This window comes from Chroicocephalus ridibundus, chromosome 7 (genome assembly GCF_963924245.1).
Source record: "Chroicocephalus ridibundus chromosome 7, bChrRid1.1, whole genome shotgun sequence".
Lineage (NCBI taxonomy): Eukaryota > Metazoa > Chordata > Aves > Charadriiformes > Laridae > Chroicocephalus > Chroicocephalus ridibundus.
The window spans coordinates 33,194,671-33,215,189 of record NC_086290.1 but is presented as its reverse complement, the minus strand read 5'-3'; the positions used below and the strand labels follow the sequence as shown (position 1 = coordinate 33,215,189).

Here is a 20,519-nt window from a genome sequence, read left to right as displayed (position 1 = left end):
AAAACTATTCCTCAAAGCACGTAACAACAATTTTCCCCTGACTCGCCCTGGCATTATCACTGTGCTGCAATCCTGCCTTCCTTCAGCCTGGAAATAACAAAGCCAGGAGCCCTCCTGCATCCTATTTCCAACCTCTCTCAACCTACAACAGCCTCTAGAACCCAGTATAAGGAAAACAGATTGCTCTGTCTATCCGTTATGGGAAGTAAGCAAACATACTTTCAAGAATAAAACAGCACACAAACAACAAATCAGTAATACTGGAAAAATCAAAGAGCAGCCAAAGCAAATTCTCAACTCAAGGAAGCTAGGAAAGCTTTTTCTTACATTTCTGATCTGTTGAAATAGAACTAACAGAGCCCTCCTCCTCTAAACTGAAAAGCCTCATCATTTCACAAAAACTTTGAGACAGCCACAGTCTCAAAACTCACATCCACAGAAAGCTATATTTTGACAGCCGCTGATGGCAGGAGCAAAGATGAAATGTTCTTAATACGCAGACAAAGAAAATATGTCTTTTTATTTTTAAGTTCACAATGTATTTATTTCTCCCCTCTGCCTTCCTAACTTCCTCCCACCGAGCTAAGTTGTGTCACCAGGCAAAAAGAAAAAATTCACACCAGTTAAGAGTTTCAGTTGTGAAAGAATTCTGATACAGTGATAGTCCCTCTGATAAAAATAGAAAGCGTGACACTTGGAAGTGAAATATCTATTGAGAAATAGAGCTAAAAATTATTCTAAATGCTACGAACCCAAAACACTGGGCAATGAGTAGGTAACTGGTGCAAGTTTGATCCCTTGACAATGATCTGAGTTTCATGGAAAAGTTCTGAAATACTTCTCTCCACGCGTACATACATATAGGTATATAGTTACTTACAAAGTGTTATTTTTATTTGTGTATCTTTTTGATAATCAAATTAAGAACCAATGCAAGCCTTTTGAACAATTACTCAAATCCTGAATTTCAACAACGTTGAATACCTTCTCCCAGCTTCAGCAAGTTCAGCATCTAGAGAAATGAGGCGCGCGGTTCTCAGATGGAGAGGAGTAACCCCGTGGGACTGGGCAGGAGAAAGACAGTTTGAGAATCACTGGGCTAAGCTATTGCTGTATAATCGTCACCAATTAATATGTAACCTGTATTAAAAAGGGGGAACTCTGATTTCTTTATTCAAGTAGGTTTAAACACATTTAAATCCCATCACGTGTGCACAACCGTGTACTAAAACACCTTGCATACCTCAAAAAGAAGAAAAATAAAAAAGTAAACAAAAAGAGTTTAAAAAAAAGCCTTCATATAGTAATATTAAATTCATTGACGGTGCATATTCTGAACAAAATTACAATACAAACTAGATAGCTTCATTACCATCCCAAATGATTACAGACTCCATGAGGGGAAGAGAAAGTTCAGAGAACTGTAAGCTTTTTCTTTCCCAACTACTGCACGCTTTCCGTTATATAGAACTGTATTAATATAAGCTCTCCTTCAAATACATATATGTATCCCAAGGAGACTGGAAAGGGCGGACATCCCGTTATAAACTCACTCGTGCCCTCACACGTATCCCAAGTGGTAGGCTGAGAGCCAGGAGGAGACAAAAAGCCTCCATCCCCACTCCAGCCAATTCCCCAATCCGTCTGTGTACTAACTCTCGTGCCGCTGAGTAAACTGTGAATGTCTCAAAACCTTAAGGGGCTGGGGCGGGGTGGGAGAAAAAAAATTCAAGCAGAATTTTATTCTAGCATCGTCTTGACACAAGACAAAATTACCATGCTGAGCTGAACTAACTGAAAACTTTTTTTAAATTACAAGCATAAATAGTTTAGCTGTCTTTTCGGTGAGTTCAACAGAATGCACACTGAGAATGTTTACTTGAGATTTGATACAATTTCATTTGTGTACAGCTCTTACATCTGTTGCTAATGATATCAAATTATTGATTGTTCACTTTCTTATATTTATTTAAACATTAACTATATACTCGGCAACCTGATGCTTTTCTTTTTCTTTTTTTTTTCCAGAGAACTTTTTATTCTTGCCTGGCTTCAGTTGTAATTACTTTGATCTTCCAGAGTGTATAATTATTTTACTGTTTATTTATTTCTATGAGAAAGGAAAAAAGTTTGACCTAGGAGATCTATATGTGGCAATTTGTAACAGAATCACATAGCTTATGTTTAGGAAATCATGGTTTTGATTAAGAAGGAACCATTTAGTTCCCACTGTTTTATTAAAACAGACATTAGCAGATAATAGGAAACACATTTAACACTGTAGGCCGCCTTTACTTTGCAACGTCAATAAAGTTATTTTGAAGTCCCTTCCTATTTTGCTTTTACCACAGCTCATGTGAATTGTTTTTTGCTTTTACTTTCTAATAACCAGCTCTAGAGTTACACATGGATATAGGTGCTGGTCCCAAAGACTCTGAATTATAGTTTTACCCAGTCTATCCAGATTACAACCTGAAAAATGAATCGCTGCATCATCCATCCACCTTCATGGAAAACCTAAGTCCTTTTTTTTAATTATTATTACAGGAACATGTGGTGACTAAAGCATAGAAGTCCAGTCACTGATTTTGCATACTAACTAACTGAGCTGTCCTGTAGGAATATCCGTCTACAGAAAAGACACAAAACGTCACGCGAACAGAGATGATGAGAAATTGAAACCACCCAAAGCAGTGCAGAAGTCTTCCTGTTTCCAGGGGGTTTAGATTACTGCCCTGAAGTTGCACGGCTGTTTATTCTCCATGCGCCACTGTACCTGCCACAGACTCTTTGTTTTCTCTCCCACTCATATGGTTGATGAATCAACACTACTTGAACTGCTTTATAGCAGCTTGTGTTTACTTCACACATACCTTAACCTTCCTTTTTCTCCTCCTACTAACACACACACACTTCCAAACAGCAATGACTGGCTGTGTCTCTTTGAATAGCACAGATACAGAGTCATCTGGCAGACTCTTCAGGTTTGGATCCTTGACCTCTTGATTGAGGTCTCATTCTGCTTTTACTGCACTTAACAATTTAACTGTGCACTTACTAAGTAAAAAAAGTAAGAGCTTAAAGAATTCAATGCTCTAAGAATGGAAGAAAGTGGAAGACAGCAGTGTGCTAGAAACACTCAGAAGCTGTAGTGGCATCTCTACCGTTAAGAACACTACAGTTAAGGGCTTTCAGTGCCTCTGCAACTGGCACCCTTGCCCAGTTTGGAAAAAAGAAGGGGAAAAAAAAAAAAAGCCCATCTCTGTTCTCCTAGAACGACAAGTAAAAGCGAACGGTGATGACCTTGAAGCTGTTTGATTCCTTTGATTGTTTTTTAACCAAGAGGATATGTTAGAGCACTTTGAATAAAATTCTTTTATTAAGAGACACCATTTAGAGAAAAGAAACACTTCTGAAGTCACACAATGGCAAGTGAGAAGAAACTATCCAGTTTATTTGGCACGAGGGTAACCATGTACTAAAATGTCCAATCAACATTTTTACTTCAAGCCTAAATCATTTTAGTGGGTGAAAAGCAACGCCTCCATTTCCTCATCTGCATTGTTACCCCGCTTCTACCTGAACAATCTTCCTTCGAGACATAAACAATTTCACCACAAAACATTCTTTTTTTTTTCCCCTAGTGAAAATCTAATCACTGGACAGCCCAGGCCCGAGCATCTTACAGGTATGCTCTGCACAAGCCAGACGTGCAGAGGAAAACCAGATGCCTCAGAACTTGTCCTGGTATTTTAGGCAATTTTGTTTCATGTGTTCCTAACTCAAGCAGCAGACTCTTTATGGTACCGTTATGCAGATTTCTAGTCTGTCCTATGGAAACTAAACAAGCAATCTTTCATAGCTCATGTATGCCAGCCTTTTAAGAGAGAAAGACAGCAGACTTTTTGAAAGATGCTGATCTCATGTGACTACAAATACAATGCCTTCTCAAGAAGGACAGGGCATTACCCGCTTTCTGCATAATACTTGTGAATCCTGCTATGATTTTCCTGGCCACTGAAAGGATCACAGGCACAAACAACAAAAATAGCCTATGTCTTCTTTCAGACAATGAATCTTCCCTTCAGTGGTGTAACAGAGAGAAAAACTATGGAAAAACCTATCACAGGGTAAAACTAATCTCCAAGGCCGATGGACATTTGGGGAGGGAGGAGCCAGGTGGTATTGTGGAAAAGCTTTTGACTATCCCCAAACTCCTGTTCAAAGCACCTATCTGTTCTAAAACACAAAATCCTACCAAAATAAATGATCCAATACACACACACATACACACACAAGTCCCTTCCCAAAGGAAACGATGAATAAAAGAACAAACTTCACGTGAAGGATGCTTGTCACATCACTTCATGTACTATTAGAAGGTGATGAGACATTTCAGGAGTGAGAGTGGGATGAACTTACGTAGAATAATTTTACCACCTCAGGCATTCACTGCTAACCAACTAATACAATTTCATTGTAGGAAAAATACAAACAATGGCTATTTTCATCTTAACTTCAGTGGGTGCAGCATCTTGTTATTTAGCAACATTTCCTAACGATCAGGTATTAAATGCACCACTGGTATCCAGATTCCACACGATAAAACATGGCAGGAATGCCAGTACACTTAGTAGTATGAAAACAGAGAGCAAAGGCACAGGTAACTTAGAAAGAGAGTTTTTTAGCTTTCGTGAATAAAATGTAACTAAGGTAATTTACATAGCAATTTAAATCCAGAGCTACTAGAACCTTTTTTTGGCAAAATGTTTTAGCTTAATTCAAAACACAGTTGGTCTTTCAGCACAGCTAAATGGGATATTTCAAGCGTGTTTTAAGTGGCCTGTGTTTTCACGCCAGCCTTGTTTGTAAAGTATCAGATTTAATTTCCAATGTGCTGTGACTGTGCCCTCTTTGTAGACAAATTCACTAATATTATTATAGCTTTTTTTTATTTTATCACTTTTACTTAAAGCAAATATCTCAAACTGTCAGTAGAAGTTCAAGAACTTGGAAAGTCACAAAAAAACCAATTTACCTTTAATCTTCTTGTATTTTTTGTACCATCTCCCAAACTCCTGGCACTTGGTTGCTGACACATTGGCATAGTATGTGCTATTTACAATGGATGAAATCATACTCTGGAAGTACAGAAAGAAAGACAAAAAGTGTTTTAAAATATCTTGCACAATTAGAAATCTTTTCCAGGGAAAGTGAATGACATGCGAGTACACAATGATCATCCATTTGTGACTTTAAAACCAAAAGAAGTGTCTGGTGAGTACATAAAATTGGTTTTCTTCTCCATTCTATATGCCCAGCCATAATTAAAATTAGTAAATAATAATTATTATTTTGCATAATAATGCAGAAAAGATGCAGTACAAACCTAGACTGAGATCTGCAGCTCGGGCCAGGGAGGGGACAGTTCTACTTTACTTTGTACTTGTGATATTACAGTATTTAAACTTTAGTTGCATAACAACAGGCGGTGCCGTGCTGGGGAACACGTGCTCACTGCACCCGGGTAAGAACAAACATGATTTCGGAACCAGATCCTAAAGGTAAGATTAGATGCTCCAGCATGCATAATCCAAATAATGCTTTTCAGATGTCTCTGTTCTGCTTCCAAATGTTCTGCAGCGAGACCACACAGCCAAGAATCGGAGAACATCCGTGCTACTTGCTGCAGAACAACAGTTAGGCAAATAAGTTAAATTAATATAATTTATAGAAACGTGTGATTAGCCCTTGTGTGAAGAATCACCCAAAAGAGAAATTACTAATGTCATTCAGAGAGACGGAACTATGCATACTACAATACAGAACAGCCAAAAATCACAAAAAAGCTCGACAAAACTGCGATATCACTTGCTTAACCACCCCCTCTCTCTACTCCAAGCGACTCATAAGCCAAAAGAAGCCCAGAGGAGTGGAATTGTTTTGCAGCACCTGATACTCATAAAAATGATAACTTATACCTGGGATGCTTCTACCCATAGGGTGGGAAAGAGCCTGGTTACTGGTAGTTCTTCCTTTCTATTTTTTCCCCTCCCTTCATCCATTCTATAGAGGAGGCATCATTTTAACAACAACATTTTCCTTTCTTTCTCCTGCCCAACTGAAGTCTTCCAGGATCGAATTATTCCCAGCACATGTAAATTTCCCGCCAGGAAATGCAATCTAACACCACTAACACATGGGAGCCAATGCACCTTCTCCAGAAATCACATTTCTTATGCCCTCCTTCCTCACTTACGTCAAAGCTCAGAAAAAGCCCTGGCACACTGCATGACCTTTCCACACAGGGGTGAGAGAGCGAGGATGATCTCACAGCTCAAATAAGCTTTTTACTGTAGGTTCAAGCTCTGGCCCACTGTCTCCTGCAGGCTCTTGTGCAAAATGGGATCTTGGCCATCTCTGGAAAGCTACAAAGCTTCCACTTGGCTTACTCAATTTTAGCAATGCTTTAAAAACAAAAACATCCCCTCCCTCTTCCAGATTTATCCAGACTTCTACCCAGTTCGCTGCAATATCTCAGGACTACAGCTGTTCCTGAACTCTTGAGTTTTGGGGACTTAAAAATGTAAGCAAAACGGAGAGACTTAAGATAACTGGGTGGTGTAGTTTCAGTCTTCAACAGGTAATTCCCCTCTCAGTAAAGAGTCTCTTCTACCTTTTCAGTTTAACTTTTCCACTCGAAGACTGCTACAGTGCACTGCAGTAGAGTCTGAAGGCTATGAAGTAAGAGCCTTTTTAAGTGGCAGCTTCAATTTCTAAAACTGAGATTCAATTTTCTAATTAAAATCAATATTTTGAGACATAAACCTGGCATTGTGGCAGTCGGCAGCAATTCCCTCCCCATAAATCCTCCCTTGCTCCAAGTCATTTTAAGAAGCAATAGTATTCTGAAAGCCTGGCATGAAGATAGCCTCTGCTAAGGAAAGATTTTGAACAAAGTTGAGCTAACTTGCTTTTTTTTAAAGTAACTTTAGTTAAATTTCTAGTCATTAAGGAATGGTGGGGAAATTGTTTAGCTCTATCTACATAACAGTTTGATTCCCCCCCCTTTTTTCCCCCAAATCCTCTAGTTCTACAATAAATCAACATTACTGAAATTGTAGGGCTATTAAATATCACAAAATGTATTAACCCATTAACCTTTATTTAAGCTTTGCTAAGCTTAAACTAAATAGTAAAATCAAATAGTAAATCAACCATTGGTGAAAAATCCCAGAACAGATTCTCTTCAACTGCTTGACAGTAGAGCAAGGGAAGGAACCATAACAACTTTCAAACTACATATCCTCACTGTTAAATGGAAAGGAATCCTAGGGGTATTTCTGCTAGGAATCTTGATAAGGCTGCAGAAAGGAAATACCTGTTCAGAAGAGAGTCTCAAAAAAAAATTGACTAATTGCAAATTTCTAAATAATGCAGAATATTCCTGGGAAATCCTTAAAGAAGGAATAGATTATATGAAGTAGCAGATATGTCTGGTATGTGTGTGTGGCCATGACAGCCATGTAGAATGAAAACTACTTAGACCAAGAGCTAAGAAAGACACACAAAGAAAATTCGGTGCAGTAAGTTCAAGGAGAAAAACATGGGATGTGCTCACATTCCAAGAAATCTTGCTCCAGCGAAGAGACAAAACTCATGGTCAGTGCTGAAATCAGTTATACAATATATATGAAAGACAGAGGTCTCTATGCAAAGATGGAAATGCTGAACTGATTGGATTTTTTTCTGCGACTCACACTACCCTCACCTACCCTCCTTCCCCCCCGCTTGGTTAACTGGGATTTATTTGTTTGAAAAGCAGCCGTATGCTAAGGGTAGCTAAGCTGCAGCCACATAATACACCTAGCAGAAAAAAACAGAACAATTTTAAATCAAAGTGAATGATTACATTTCCCATTAGTGGCAATCAGAATCCCCATCTGGGCTGCACGGAGAGCTCAGGCACTGAGAACCAGAGACGGAGCACCATCACTGGTGGGAGCGAGAGCTCCCCGCGCTGCCCCTCTCCACTTCTGTACTTGAGGCACTGTGAAGACATTAATAAACAGCAGCATTTACTCTGCAGTTTGACTCCTAAGAGACCACTCTGCAATTTGCTGCTGTCAATAATATATTAACCACAAGGGGGTTGTAATGACATTTCACATTTGGCACGATATTTTTTTAAAACTGATTTGGGAGAAGGAATTGTATTAGAGGCATATTCAGATGATGGTAATAGACAGCTCCTATACAACCTTCCATTGTATCTTTTGCATTTTGTGAGCCCAAACAAAAGACACTGAAACTTTCAATGGTAGTAATAATAATAATCATCATCATAATAATACAAGCTGCATTCTTGCAGTCCCAGTTCAAGGGTTAGTCACTACTCAAGGTCACCTACATGTGTGCTTAAAAGTAAGCAAGCTCGGTTTTCTACAGAAGGACCTCCTTTTAGCTTTGTCCACTAGATAAATACTGGGGTAAACATCTTTGCTGCTACAGTCCTGCCGTCAGTAATTTTCTAAATATATTTCAGATTGAGGCTATCGAAGCAGTAAACCAACTGCAGCATTTCCACCTGGTATGCTTTGAAACTGAAGTGGGAGGAAAAAGACCAAGACAACAAATGAATTCTGCATATGAAATGATGCATAGTTTAGTTATACTGGATATTGAAGAAGACTGGGCAGAGACAACCATATGTTGCAATCATCATTAGCTGACCAGATTCCACAGATAATTCTATTTAAAGAAATTACACTTAAACTGTGTGAAAAGAAAAATACTTTCGTATTCAATGCACTTATGCTGTGTGCATATCTGGTGTCACTGCTACTCCTTTAGTAAATAAGGCAAGTTACGCGGCTTTTCCTTACACAGCCTTTCCATTCCTGTTAGTTCTGCAGACACACCATGGCTAAGGAAGATGAGGAACGTGATTCCTACCAATTGCAAATGCCTAAATTCTGCTCTGTATCTCGCCTCTGTGCTTTCCCTGGACTTGTAATCATAACACAGTGAGGCAAATTTGTGCTGGTTATATACAGAAAGAATTTGCTGGGCTCATGGAGGCTTTGGATCATGAATTGCAGGATGGGCGTACAGTGCTATACAAGACAGGCAACCACAGGAGAAAAAATGTTGGATACAGGCTAGCAAAGCATTGTAATTTTAGCAAGCAGGGATTAGTGGTGTTTTGACTTTTTAAGATACAATAGACAGATTACCCTATGATTCTAATAAAGTTTTTAGAAGGCAATGTATTTTTCACTCCTAGCAAAGTTACTTGGTCTGGGTGCTGAAGCATTTTTCTGTTTTTCCTGAGAGGCAAGGAGGACTCAGTCATGAAAATTTTATGAATCTCTTGTTATGACAACCTGAAGTACAAATAGAACTCACGATATCTGTAGGAACCTGTGAATTAGTGTCTTAGACATGACATCACTCCTGTTTATAAAGCAGTCATGGAGAATGAGACTGAGTTTTTGTTCTTTTTTTAACCTAATTACATATACATTTTTTGTGGCTGTTTCCTAAAAAATGGGGCACAACTATTAAACCAGCACACTTCTTATCATAGTTGGAGGCTGATGAGAGCTACCTACGGGTTAGTGGGGGATGCAGGTGTCTGCTAGTTGGAAGATGCAACTCAGATCTTGCATTTGAGGATCATTAGTCCTATTGCAAATGGTTCTGATAAAGATCTAAATGAAGAATTTACATCTCTCTGAACAGCAGGACAAAAATCGACCAATTCATTCATAATTTCCACCTGGCAATCCACTAAGAAAATGTGGTATAAATATACTCTTTTCCATATTAATTAGAATTTTTCCTTTCTAAAGAAAACAATAAATTGATTTGATATTTATGGAACTGTTTAGTCTAAGCCCTTTATTGAACAAATATGAGCTTTAGATATCGTAAATCTGGCTTTCCCTGAGCCTGTTGAAAACACTGACCTGTGAGAGAGGGCATTCTTTGGCTAATGTGCTCTGATTCATCTCTTTGAGCAGTTCCTTTAAGGCATTGCGAACTGTGGCGTGGTTCCACTGCTCTGCTGGCAAGTCTTCCAACTTTGAACAACTGTTAAAACAGAAAGCAAAAAGTAGGTAGAAACATCACCTTCCCAGGTGCTTACTCTTTGCATACAAGTGCTACAGACCTTTAAGCAGCGAGCACAACCATGGAGTCTCCAGCTCAGCCAGCCCATCAGGGTGTTTCTCCCCTTTTTCCCCTCCCCACCAAGCCCGACTCCCAGAAGATGTGTAGTTCAACTAAGAGAATGACAGCACATGGCAGGAATAGCAGCTAATCTGACTATGATATGACATGTGTGCATAACCATTCCCTCTGGGGCTTGGTGGAGAGTAAAGTAACTGTAAAGCAAGCCCCAGAAATGGCTAGATAAAGCCATCCTCTCCAGACAAAGATACTCCTGCTGGCATAGAAAAATAAATATACGTGTTGCACTGCCACTAACGAAATCCCTACACGGGAAGGGCCTGCATTGTGTGGAGGCAAGGCTTTGAGCAGTGAGTCTGAAAAATGAATTTTATTTTATACCAGTTCTTATACTGCCCTCATCGCTGAAGTATCCAAGAGCCTCTCAGAAACACATTAAGCCATATGCCCAACAGCTGTCACTTGTAGTTCATTCTCACTTTCATTCTACAAGAATTGCATATTTAGTGAAGCTTTTGTCTTCGTGTGACTTGTGCCTTTTTTAATTTAAGAAGCTTATGGTCTGTGTCTACATACATGGGGACAGACCCAAGAAGCACATCAGAAAGTTGGGAGAAGCTTGTCATTGCCATTCATGCCTGAGAAACTTCATGCGTGCTCTCCAATCAATCTCTGAGGTGGTTCTGCCTTCTGCCTGTACAGCCCGGCTTTATCCTCAGAGTTGAAAGTTCAGGTGTGCTTGAGGAGTTCAAGTAGTCAACGACCATCTTTATCTCAAAGTCACTGGCTATCTTCTATTTACATGGCATCCAGGCATTCAAACACTTTGAAGATAAAGAATGAGACCTTGATCTTGGGTTGATACCCTCCGGTAATACAGACATGACAATAGGCTAGATGGACTCCTGGTGGCTCACGCTTCTGAGGAGATGAGTTACTGCATTCCAGTTTTATGGTGGCTACAACTATGCTACAGAAATGCGGTCTAGCTGAGAAATGACAGTATAAAAAAACAAGGAAAGGCCTGTTAGCAGGAAATGGAAACCCCAAGCCCCATCAGAGATACAACAGGAAAGAAGTGTTGCTGTTTGTGAGGTTAACATCAGTGAGGCACCAGCTACTTCCAAATTCCAAACTGAACCGAACAATTGGAGGGTATGTATCTGCTACCAAAGGTCACAGACACACATCACAATGGACCCTTCTTCTGTTCCAGTCGAGCTTCAAAGAATCGCGGGCAAATTATTCCAGGCTGTCTGATATTTTTGCCCCTTTCCTCTGGCATGTCCTGGCCATAGAGCTACAGCAGACTGCGCGATGTAGGCTTACCAGCAGGTCAAGGGTATGCCATGCGTTGCTAGGGACCTGCCACAACTCCTTGCGCAGACATCAGTAACTATTTGAGGACTCTTTCAAAGGTCAATAGAGAGAAAGGGGGAGAAAAAGTGAGAGGGGGGGAAGGGAGGGCAAGTAAGTGTAAAAGTGTCAGGAGATTTTGCTTTGCTAGTCAGAACTAGCATTCAGGGAAGGAAAATATTATCCAAATGCCAAATGGAGCTGCAGTAACACATCCCTTCCTCATCTTCTCGCCTTTTCACTGGGAAGACCACTGGAGAAAAAAGGAAAGTCAACAAGACCCCCTCCTCCCCATCTCAGCAACTGGCAGTAGAAGACCTGGATTCTCACAATGCAGCCCCTGGAAAAAGGCAAGGATACAATATTTGATACCATAAGGCCTTGAGAATCCATTAAATTAGGAACTGTGGGAAGGTCTGCCTTTAAAAGCCTTGTATCTTTACTTGATTGAGTTTCTGCGACTCCCCTTTCTGCTACCATATTGCTACTTCAGAAAACATACAAAATCAGTTGGAACATGCACCAAAAAGCTGGCAGGTGACCCACCCTTCTCTTCATTTTTCTTTTCATGTCATCAAAAGACTAGAAATTAATGAAGACAGGATGTGCTAATCTCTGTAGTAACGCTGTAATCGACAGAGCAGCTCAGAGAATAGAGAAGGACAGATGTTCAGAAACACCCACCTTTGTAATTGGATTTTCAATGTCACAACATGATAGACATCTTGTAGCATGTCGGCTACTGTCGCATCTGGTGCATCAGTCACATAACTGAGAGGGAGGGGATTCCACCTCCCAAGCTTGATTATTCCTGAAAATAAAAAAATTCATACTTTACATTTTATCGGTCATTTACTAAACCCTTTGATAAGCATGTTTGTTCAGGAGATTCACAACCTGCCTTGAGGTTTATTACAGTCCTGCTTAAAAAGATGCGTTGTACCGACTCCTGAAGCAAACCACGGAGAAGAGTAGGAATAGATTTTAAATTCTTAGCAGAGAGTTGCTGACATGTTCCTGGCTCTTAAATTACTTCAAGGGAAGCACAGGAGGCTTCCTCCCTTCACATCTTTCATCATCCCACTAAAGCCTCGTTCTCTAAGTTAGAACAAGCTTTAAATACTCTATAGTCCTGATTTTGCAGTCTACAAAACCTTTCAGTAAATAAATGCATTGGTTTTGACTTGAACAGGAACATTCCTATGTGTGGGCTTTCAGCACAAAGTTACAATCTAAGCAGGGTATGATTCCCAGTGTGGATGGATGGCACTGGAAACCCACCAAGTAGCAAGAGTTCACTCCCAGCTATGAGTTGCACTACGCAGATGGTTGCTTTTCTTTGTGAAAAAAAAAAAAACAACTGCAAGCTGCTGACCGCAGATCCAAAATAGCATTTTGGGGGCGGGGGAGAATGCTGTAAGTCCTATTTCTACTTCTGTTCATTCTTTAATAGGGATCATCACCTCTTCTGGATGAGCTTGTCACAAAGGCAGTAAAGTTGGATGGTAAACCATTTGGTGCAGAGGTATTATTTCTGTTTAGACAATTGCAGAGGGCCCACCCACACCAAAAACAATGACTAATACCCAGGAATGACTTCCAGGAAGACGCCAAACAAAGAAAGCCGCAGTGCCATCTTACAAGACAGCCCAGCAGTTTGGCCTTGTTCCGCACTGTCGCAACTACTGCTTTTATTCCCTCCTCCACCATGTTCCCATTGTCCCACTGTGCTTCTCAGGTACCTTTTCTCAGTGCAGCCCTACAAGACACCAATCACCTTTTCTCCCATTTAAACTGAAGCCTTTTGAGGTCTGCTTGTACAGTTTTTGATCTTCAAAAAGACCATCTGTAAACTCTACTGGCAGAAATACACTAATACACGAGAAAACTACTTCCTCTGTGATAACAGGAGCTCCAAGAACCCTCCTTGGGTATCTGGAAGGATGCTGTGAAGCTAAGAAACTTCAGCCCTCTCCTCCTCACTTTCTACTCCCAGTTCTTCACCAGCTCTGGAACTAATCAAACTGAAACAAAAGGCAAAGACCTTTTATCCTGATCTCCCAAACATGATCATAAAATAAAAACCACCTCCGAAACAGTGAAACAAAACTTCTTGCACAGAGACAACAACAGAACACAATGCTTATGAGCCCATGAAATACCTGCTGTGGAATATTTTTTTCCCCATTCCTACACAGGTTGAAGAGGAAATAATTCTAGTACAACTCCTTTTCTGTAGCACTTAAATCTTTGCATTTATCATTGACGTACTGCTTTGCAAGGTATTCTATCACCACACACTGAAACAAGCTGGAAGCGACCTAGTACATCCTCAGTGGCACAAAGTTTCTCTCTAACATGCTGGTACAGACGGGCTAATATTTCAAAAGGAGATTAGAAAGCTTTTGGCAAGGGGAGATCTTGTCCAAATGAAACAAAAAGTTACTAAGTGTTGCTTGATATCCAATGCTTGAAAATGGGACATAAACAGAACAAAAACATTTAAATGATGCACTGTTTCAGTATTAAGATTTAACAATCTGGTGCTGAACATGCTGCAGTATAAATAGTGCCTGGACTCAGATCCAGTAGAGTAACACACAGCACTCATTCACAGCACCGTATGTCTCCAGTGCTGGCTCCTTGAGTCATATTCCACTTGCCAAGAAAAGCTGTTTTTCTTAAGGGGATAGTTTACTTAATGTTATCTCTGGTGACAACAAGAAATGCATATAGTACAGCATATATTAGTCATGAAATGAGCATCAAGGGTCCACTGAGTGAAATACATGCTGGGAAAACACAGTTTAGCTGCTGACTTCCTTCACCCCCTTCTGCTATATAATAATTTAAAGCAAAATCACCTAAAAATCCAGAAATCTATACCAGCTTCACAGAACGCTTGGCTTCCTATGTTTAACCACGCCAAGTTTTCATGTAATTGAAAAAATAAGCATCATATGTGCCCCATAAGTCACATCTAAATTGGTAATATTTTACAAGAGGCTTTATTTTTCATTCAATTAAGGAAAGCACTCGGAGAGCACACCATCTGCAACTGTTCGGGCCTGGCAACGCTGGCGAGAGACAAAGAGACGGTCGGCAGTCACTGAAGTGACCAAAGGTGTCCCCAAACTAAAAAAGTTTAAAGAGAAAAACCGCAGTGCAGCCAGAGTGCACCATGGGAAATACTACGCAAATTGCTTTACAGGAAATGTCTGCTACTACTGGAAGTTAGGTAGATATTTTTTATTTTTTTTTAATCCTCCTCTACAACTGGAGAGGAAATTGTTTTGGCTGGATTTAGACAAACACAGGTGTTACCATAATGCTCTGTGCCTCTGCACGTTAACACCTGCTGCGAGTCCTTTACTCTGTGTTACAGCACTGCTGATGTGCGCTATTTTTTCAGCCGGTGTGATATGACGTGTGAATTTTTTTTTTTCCAGAGCACATTAAGCTGGTCCAAACGATAGCCAGAAGCCATGGTTTCCATCCAGCTCCTCGGCAGACTTCACAGGTGGTTTATTTCATGGCACCGACACCGTGCTTAAGGCAACTCTTGGGCTGCATTTAGGAAGATGATGCCAACCTGTCGAGCAAACGTATTCTCTGCACGCTAGAAGATATCTCTGAGCGTCTCCTCAGTAAAATCTGAATGAACCAAAATTTTCCCCCTAAAAAGGTCCCTTCTCATCCAGGACTCAGTGTTTCTAGTGTAACAGCAACCCCAAGACAAGAACAGCCTGGTAGCAAGGAGTCATTTCCACATACAGGTTTTTTATTGCTCCTCTCATAGACTCCAAATGGTAGAGCTCAGGCCTTTCATGAAATCGCTTTAACAGGCCTGCCGGAGCTTTCATCCCACCACAACCGAGACTTGGCAGTGGGGACAGGAATGAGCAAGGGTCGCTGTGTTACGAATGAATATACTACTGCTCCAGGAATATCACTCCTCTGTCAGCTCTAGACCTTCTCAAAATTATGTGTGGATAACGTGCAGTGGATCAGACTGCTCAGGAAATCCAAAAGTACATCTTTCATGTATTCACAAAACTCTTCTGTTAATGAGTCTGGTTCTCTTTCCTGTATCAATGATCCTTTGGGACTCTCTTCCTGTAAGAGTTTATTGAAGGGAAAGTTCAACAGGTTTCAAAGCTTGCACGCACTCAAGAATTGGCCATACACTAGAACAGCTCTCGAGAGCTCATCTAGAAAAGGACGAATGCAGCCCAGGTCAGTTAGTCAGCTAAAGACAATAAACAGACCAAAGAGTTTTCTCAAAAGTAATTTTTTTCAAAACATATTTTAGAAGATATTTTCCATCCACACCAGCTGTTAGTTCTTGAATGTCATGTCCTTCTATAGACAGGTCTTTACTAAGTTTAATCTTCAGTTTCATCAAAATGCAGATAGGGAAAACAGACAGAGTAACCTAGTTTAAAATTTGCATAACTCCTTTACCCTCAAGAATGCCAGAATACACCAGTGGCAAACTTCTGTGATCTCGAGTCTCAGGTTCGTACATAACAACCACTGCAATTCACTGCTGTCCTTCCACTTAGGCTAACGATGAGCCACCCTGTCAGCGTGCTTTCAACGTAGTTTCATTTAAAATGCAGCTCCTTTGGAGAAGAAAGCGATAACTAAGCAAGTCAGAGCAGAATAATACATCGAACGGAAGGCTTGACCAGCTACATCATAGCTGACCTCTATACCTAGCAGAACTTGTCGCAGGATCTTTATGACCTTTACAGTATCACCTGAAACAGTCATGCATCCAAAGCCCTGGGATTATTCCTAAGACTTCACCCTAGTGAGATGGGAACTGAATGGATGCAGGCTTGGGGCTAAAGCAGACTTGTAGAATAACTACATTAATCAGGAACATAACAACAGCAAAAGGCAAAAAGCTGTAGAAAGATACAGCCAAGCTGGCAAACCCTTTTCATTTCTAGGTAGAGCTTATACTGTCCCAGAAAATTATTTACCTATATGGGCTAGAAGCCTCATTTGTCTGTGCAAACTGAAAGACAGCCATACAGTACACTTCTTCTAAGAATGCCACATCTGGGGTTTAGAAAAAAAAATAAAAATATATATATATCATAGTCTAGCTATGACACTTCTTGGTCGTAAACAGAATGAGGTCCAGGTCCTGCATCTCCCAGTCACCTGCACAATTAATTTTTTATCTGGATAGTCCCACGGGAATTCCTGGGCCATCTCATGGACACTTCAATACATCACTATTGAAAAATCCAACTCTTAAAATGGGGCATTTTCCAGATTCCTTTTTGCAGCTAAACAGAACTAACGGGACCAGAACACGCTCACGCTGTCACTAGCTCCCTGCACAAACTATTCCCCGCTCCCACTGTGCTTAGACTCCCGATTTCACCAGAGTTACATCTTAAATGGATACTTGTAGGTAGGCCACAGGTTTAATGCCATTTATTTAAAATGCTAATCTGCTAGGGTTAAAGTTAAGTCACAGGATCAAATGAAGGACACCACAGAAGTTCCAATTAGCATCACCACCCCCACCTCAACATTTTTCTGGAGAGAGCTACAAAATGAATCACGAGTAATACTTGCCCAAATATGTACAGAGAGGGAAAGGGAAGGAATTTTGTGCGTTTTGGATAAAGGGGAAAAGAAGGATAGCGGAGAATACTGATTCTTTACTGAACACTGTTAAGAAAAGCACTTAAGCAGACAAACCGCTGGAATGCCTGATGCACAACACCAAAACCTCTCACTTTCTACAGCATAAGCAGATGTAACCTGCTGAGACTCATACAGGGAGAGGTGTTCAAGCAGACAATTGCTCTCCTTGCGGACTAACAGACACAGTCAGGCTGGAAACTGGAGAAGTGCGAAGTTTGTTTCTTACGCTACACGTCCACGTCCACTAATACTGGGCCAGCCTGTGGCAGGCTGTGGGCAGCACAAGGGACATCCAGCTCCGGCAAGAACAGTCGGGCACAGCAAACACCACGGTGTTTATGTGAGCTTCAGACAGGCTGAGAGAATAGGCAGGGCCCAACCCAGCGTAAGATCTCCTGGGCTATATTTACACCACCTTCAAAACGTTTTGAGCAAATTTGATTGTGCGCAGTTATATTGGACCAGAGCTGTGCCTCAGGTGGCTGTGGTCGTCCAGAGCTGTGCCAGGTGTCCTAGTGTTCGCTTCCCTGCCTCACAGGATGGCAGCCTGAGAGCATCCTGCTGCACACACAAGGCTGGGCGAAAAACATTTGCTGCCATGCTATGAGTTCAGTCAAATAGTTTTGTTTAAACACCTTATCAACACAACAGAAACTCTGGAGAAACTGCAGATTAGCGTTAGCACCCAAACACTTTCGATTCTTTTTACAACTCCAAAAGAAAGACCTCAGTGAAACACTCAATAAACCCCCCCACTTCCAGGACCACCAAGCCATTTATCTATCAGCTGCTACTGACAAAGCCCCCGAACAAGATGGGCAGGCTCTTGTGATGTTAATTGCATCTGCTTATCCTCTTCAGAGGCATCTTGTCCCTATGCTATAGCATGTAATTTTCCTTTGTTCAGCTGTGCTTTGTTACACAAATTAAAAACTGCCTGTCCCATGTAATAAGTACATAGAATTATTTATCCATAAATCAGTTTGCAGGAAATCACTAGCCTGCAGTACATAATAACTCAGCCTGTGTTTCTAACCTGTGCCCTGGCTGTAGTATATCATCAAACTGTAACAACATAAAGGCATAATTTGCAGTTATTACTGTTAATCCAGCAAAGGGAATGACTTTTCAAGCAGAAAGGAGAAAAAAGCAATGGTAACAATTAAAAAAAAACCACCCTGATTATATTAATTTTTGTACTGCATTATTGAGCTGCCTTTTCTAGCTCTTATGGCAATTTAAAAAATATTATACTGCCTTTGCCCATCATTGTAAGTGTGCCCATATTATTCTATTGAATTTCAATCAGTGACTTATTGGGGTAATACATGGGGAAAATAATCAGCATAATCCTCCCCTGCACTTCTAAAGCGCCTTTCATCAGAGGATCCCAAAGCACTTTAAAAACATTAATTAATTAAGCTTCGTAACATCCCCGTGAGTTAGACTGTATTATGCCAATTGACATATCGGTGATTTAGTGACTGAAAGCATACAATGAAGATAATCCTATGTTTATGCCAATACAAAAGAATTTCCCTCCTTCCTCATTTCAGTCCATAATAAATAATTCAGTGAGAGAACAGGAATAAACTATGTGATTACACTGCGATGTACACATCCACAAATCAACAGGAACACCCACACTCCCTGAACGACCGACACTCCACCCCGGCTCGTGGGACTTGTGCAACTTCAGGGCTCTGCACGAAAGGGTGACCTTCACCCAGGGGGGAGGCACAGCTGAGCTACCCCAAGCTCAAAGTCTTTGTTATTGCCGGTTTTAAAATGCTGTTATAAACTAGGTGGACCAACGGTGGTTTACAGAATGAAATATTGCGGCACAACAACGCATGTATGAGCTGGTCAATTTAAACACTCGTATCTAGCCTTTCTGGCTTTCAGACCTGTCTCAATACACAGGCTTTTACACAGACTATACATTTACATGATTATATATGATATAATATTACACATTAATATATGATTATATATTAAAATGTTTATAGAAACATGGATGTGAGTAAACGTCAATAGAAAGACTGTGTTACAAGGTTTAATTGCAAAACTTCAGAGTACTTTCACAGATGAAAATCGCTTTGATATATGAAGCTTGGTTTGAGTTTTTAATTTTTTGAACGCTAGTGTTGCCCATTCCTTTCCTCCAGGATACTCAAGTATTTGACTTAAATAACATACACCAAACAGTTTGATGCCTTGTAATTCTACATATCGGGTTTGCATTTTACTGTAAAAAGATTGTGCTTCATGTAATAGATGCTGCTTCACATTTGGGAAATGTTATGTGAGGACCCTGACTTTTATTAGATTAATTTAATATAGGCACTAAGTTACTAGACTAAATTAATAAAGATCTTCTTAAAAAAAAAAGAAAAAGGGGGGGCAGAGAGAGAGAACAGAATGAACCCACAAATTAAATAAAATTTTCTGAAGCTTGTTATTTTGGAAGTCTTTATTTAATTTTCCAACCCCCTATTCTGTTTGAAAAAAACAGCCAATAATTAGTAAGGAACAAAAAAAAAAAAATTGATGTTATTTACTTCAGGGGATTATTTTTAAAACTGCTATATGACAGAACATGAATACCACAATTAAATAGATGGGTGAGGAAGCAAAGGAGATACAAAATATCACTCAAAAAAAAGTATTTTTTACATTTTTCTACATTACTTTAAAAACTATTACTTCCATTGAGGAAAACCACATTTAGCCCTGCACAACATCTCTCATTTGGCATTTTTGGGGTAAGTCTGCACTTACCTTGGACAGCAAGAAGTAATACATGAATAAAGAGAGAGAAGCCCTCTTTTTGTCTCTTTTGTCTGAGAAACAGAACCACTCCCATAAGCATCATTTCCATGGCATGAAAATGAAGTCTTTCCAGTCATGAAAACTCATGACAGAAAGGCTGCTGCATCGAGGATATTAAGCAGCTCTTAGCAGTTGCTCTTCACGATCCTGTCACCCCAGAGCTCAGCCTCACCCTCCACCAGGATGTCCTCTCCTCCTGAGAGGCACCATCACACAGGGGCTACTTTCCTCAGCAGTATTATTCAGTAGCCCCAGTGCCCGTAGGGTTGAGGCACCCACTCCTTCAACTAACATCATCCTCACGTAAAGCCCAAAGCATGGCACTCTTCCCCACTTTTGCTTGAAATTACTGTGTTTTGGGCAACCTCTTACTTCCAGGCTAAGACCCTTCCCAGCACCATCCTGGGAACGCCTGAGCTTGCTCAGCTGCACAGCAGCGAAGGCTGTGCCTCCTCCCAGGGTGCAGT

The 20,519-nt window shown here is 40.5% G+C and overlaps 1 protein-coding gene across 4 annotated transcripts in view; it reads right to left on the bottom strand.

Moving 5' to 3' along the window:
• Positions 1-20,519, bottom strand: part of SATB2 (SATB homeobox 2) — a 139,578-nt gene that overhangs the window by 63,965 nt on the left and 55,094 nt on the right. For all 4 annotated transcript variants that reach the window (XM_063341882.1, XM_063341878.1, XM_063341879.1 and 1 more), the window contains exons 4-6: positions 12,235-12,361; positions 9,972-10,095; positions 5,039-5,141 (exon numbers count right to left, since the gene is read on the bottom strand). In XM_063341882.1, the coding sequence (XP_063197952.1) occupies positions 5,039-5,141; positions 9,972-10,095; positions 12,235-12,361 (354 nt within the window). The remainder of the gene's footprint in view (positions 1-5,038; positions 5,142-9,971; positions 10,096-12,234; positions 12,362-20,519) is intronic.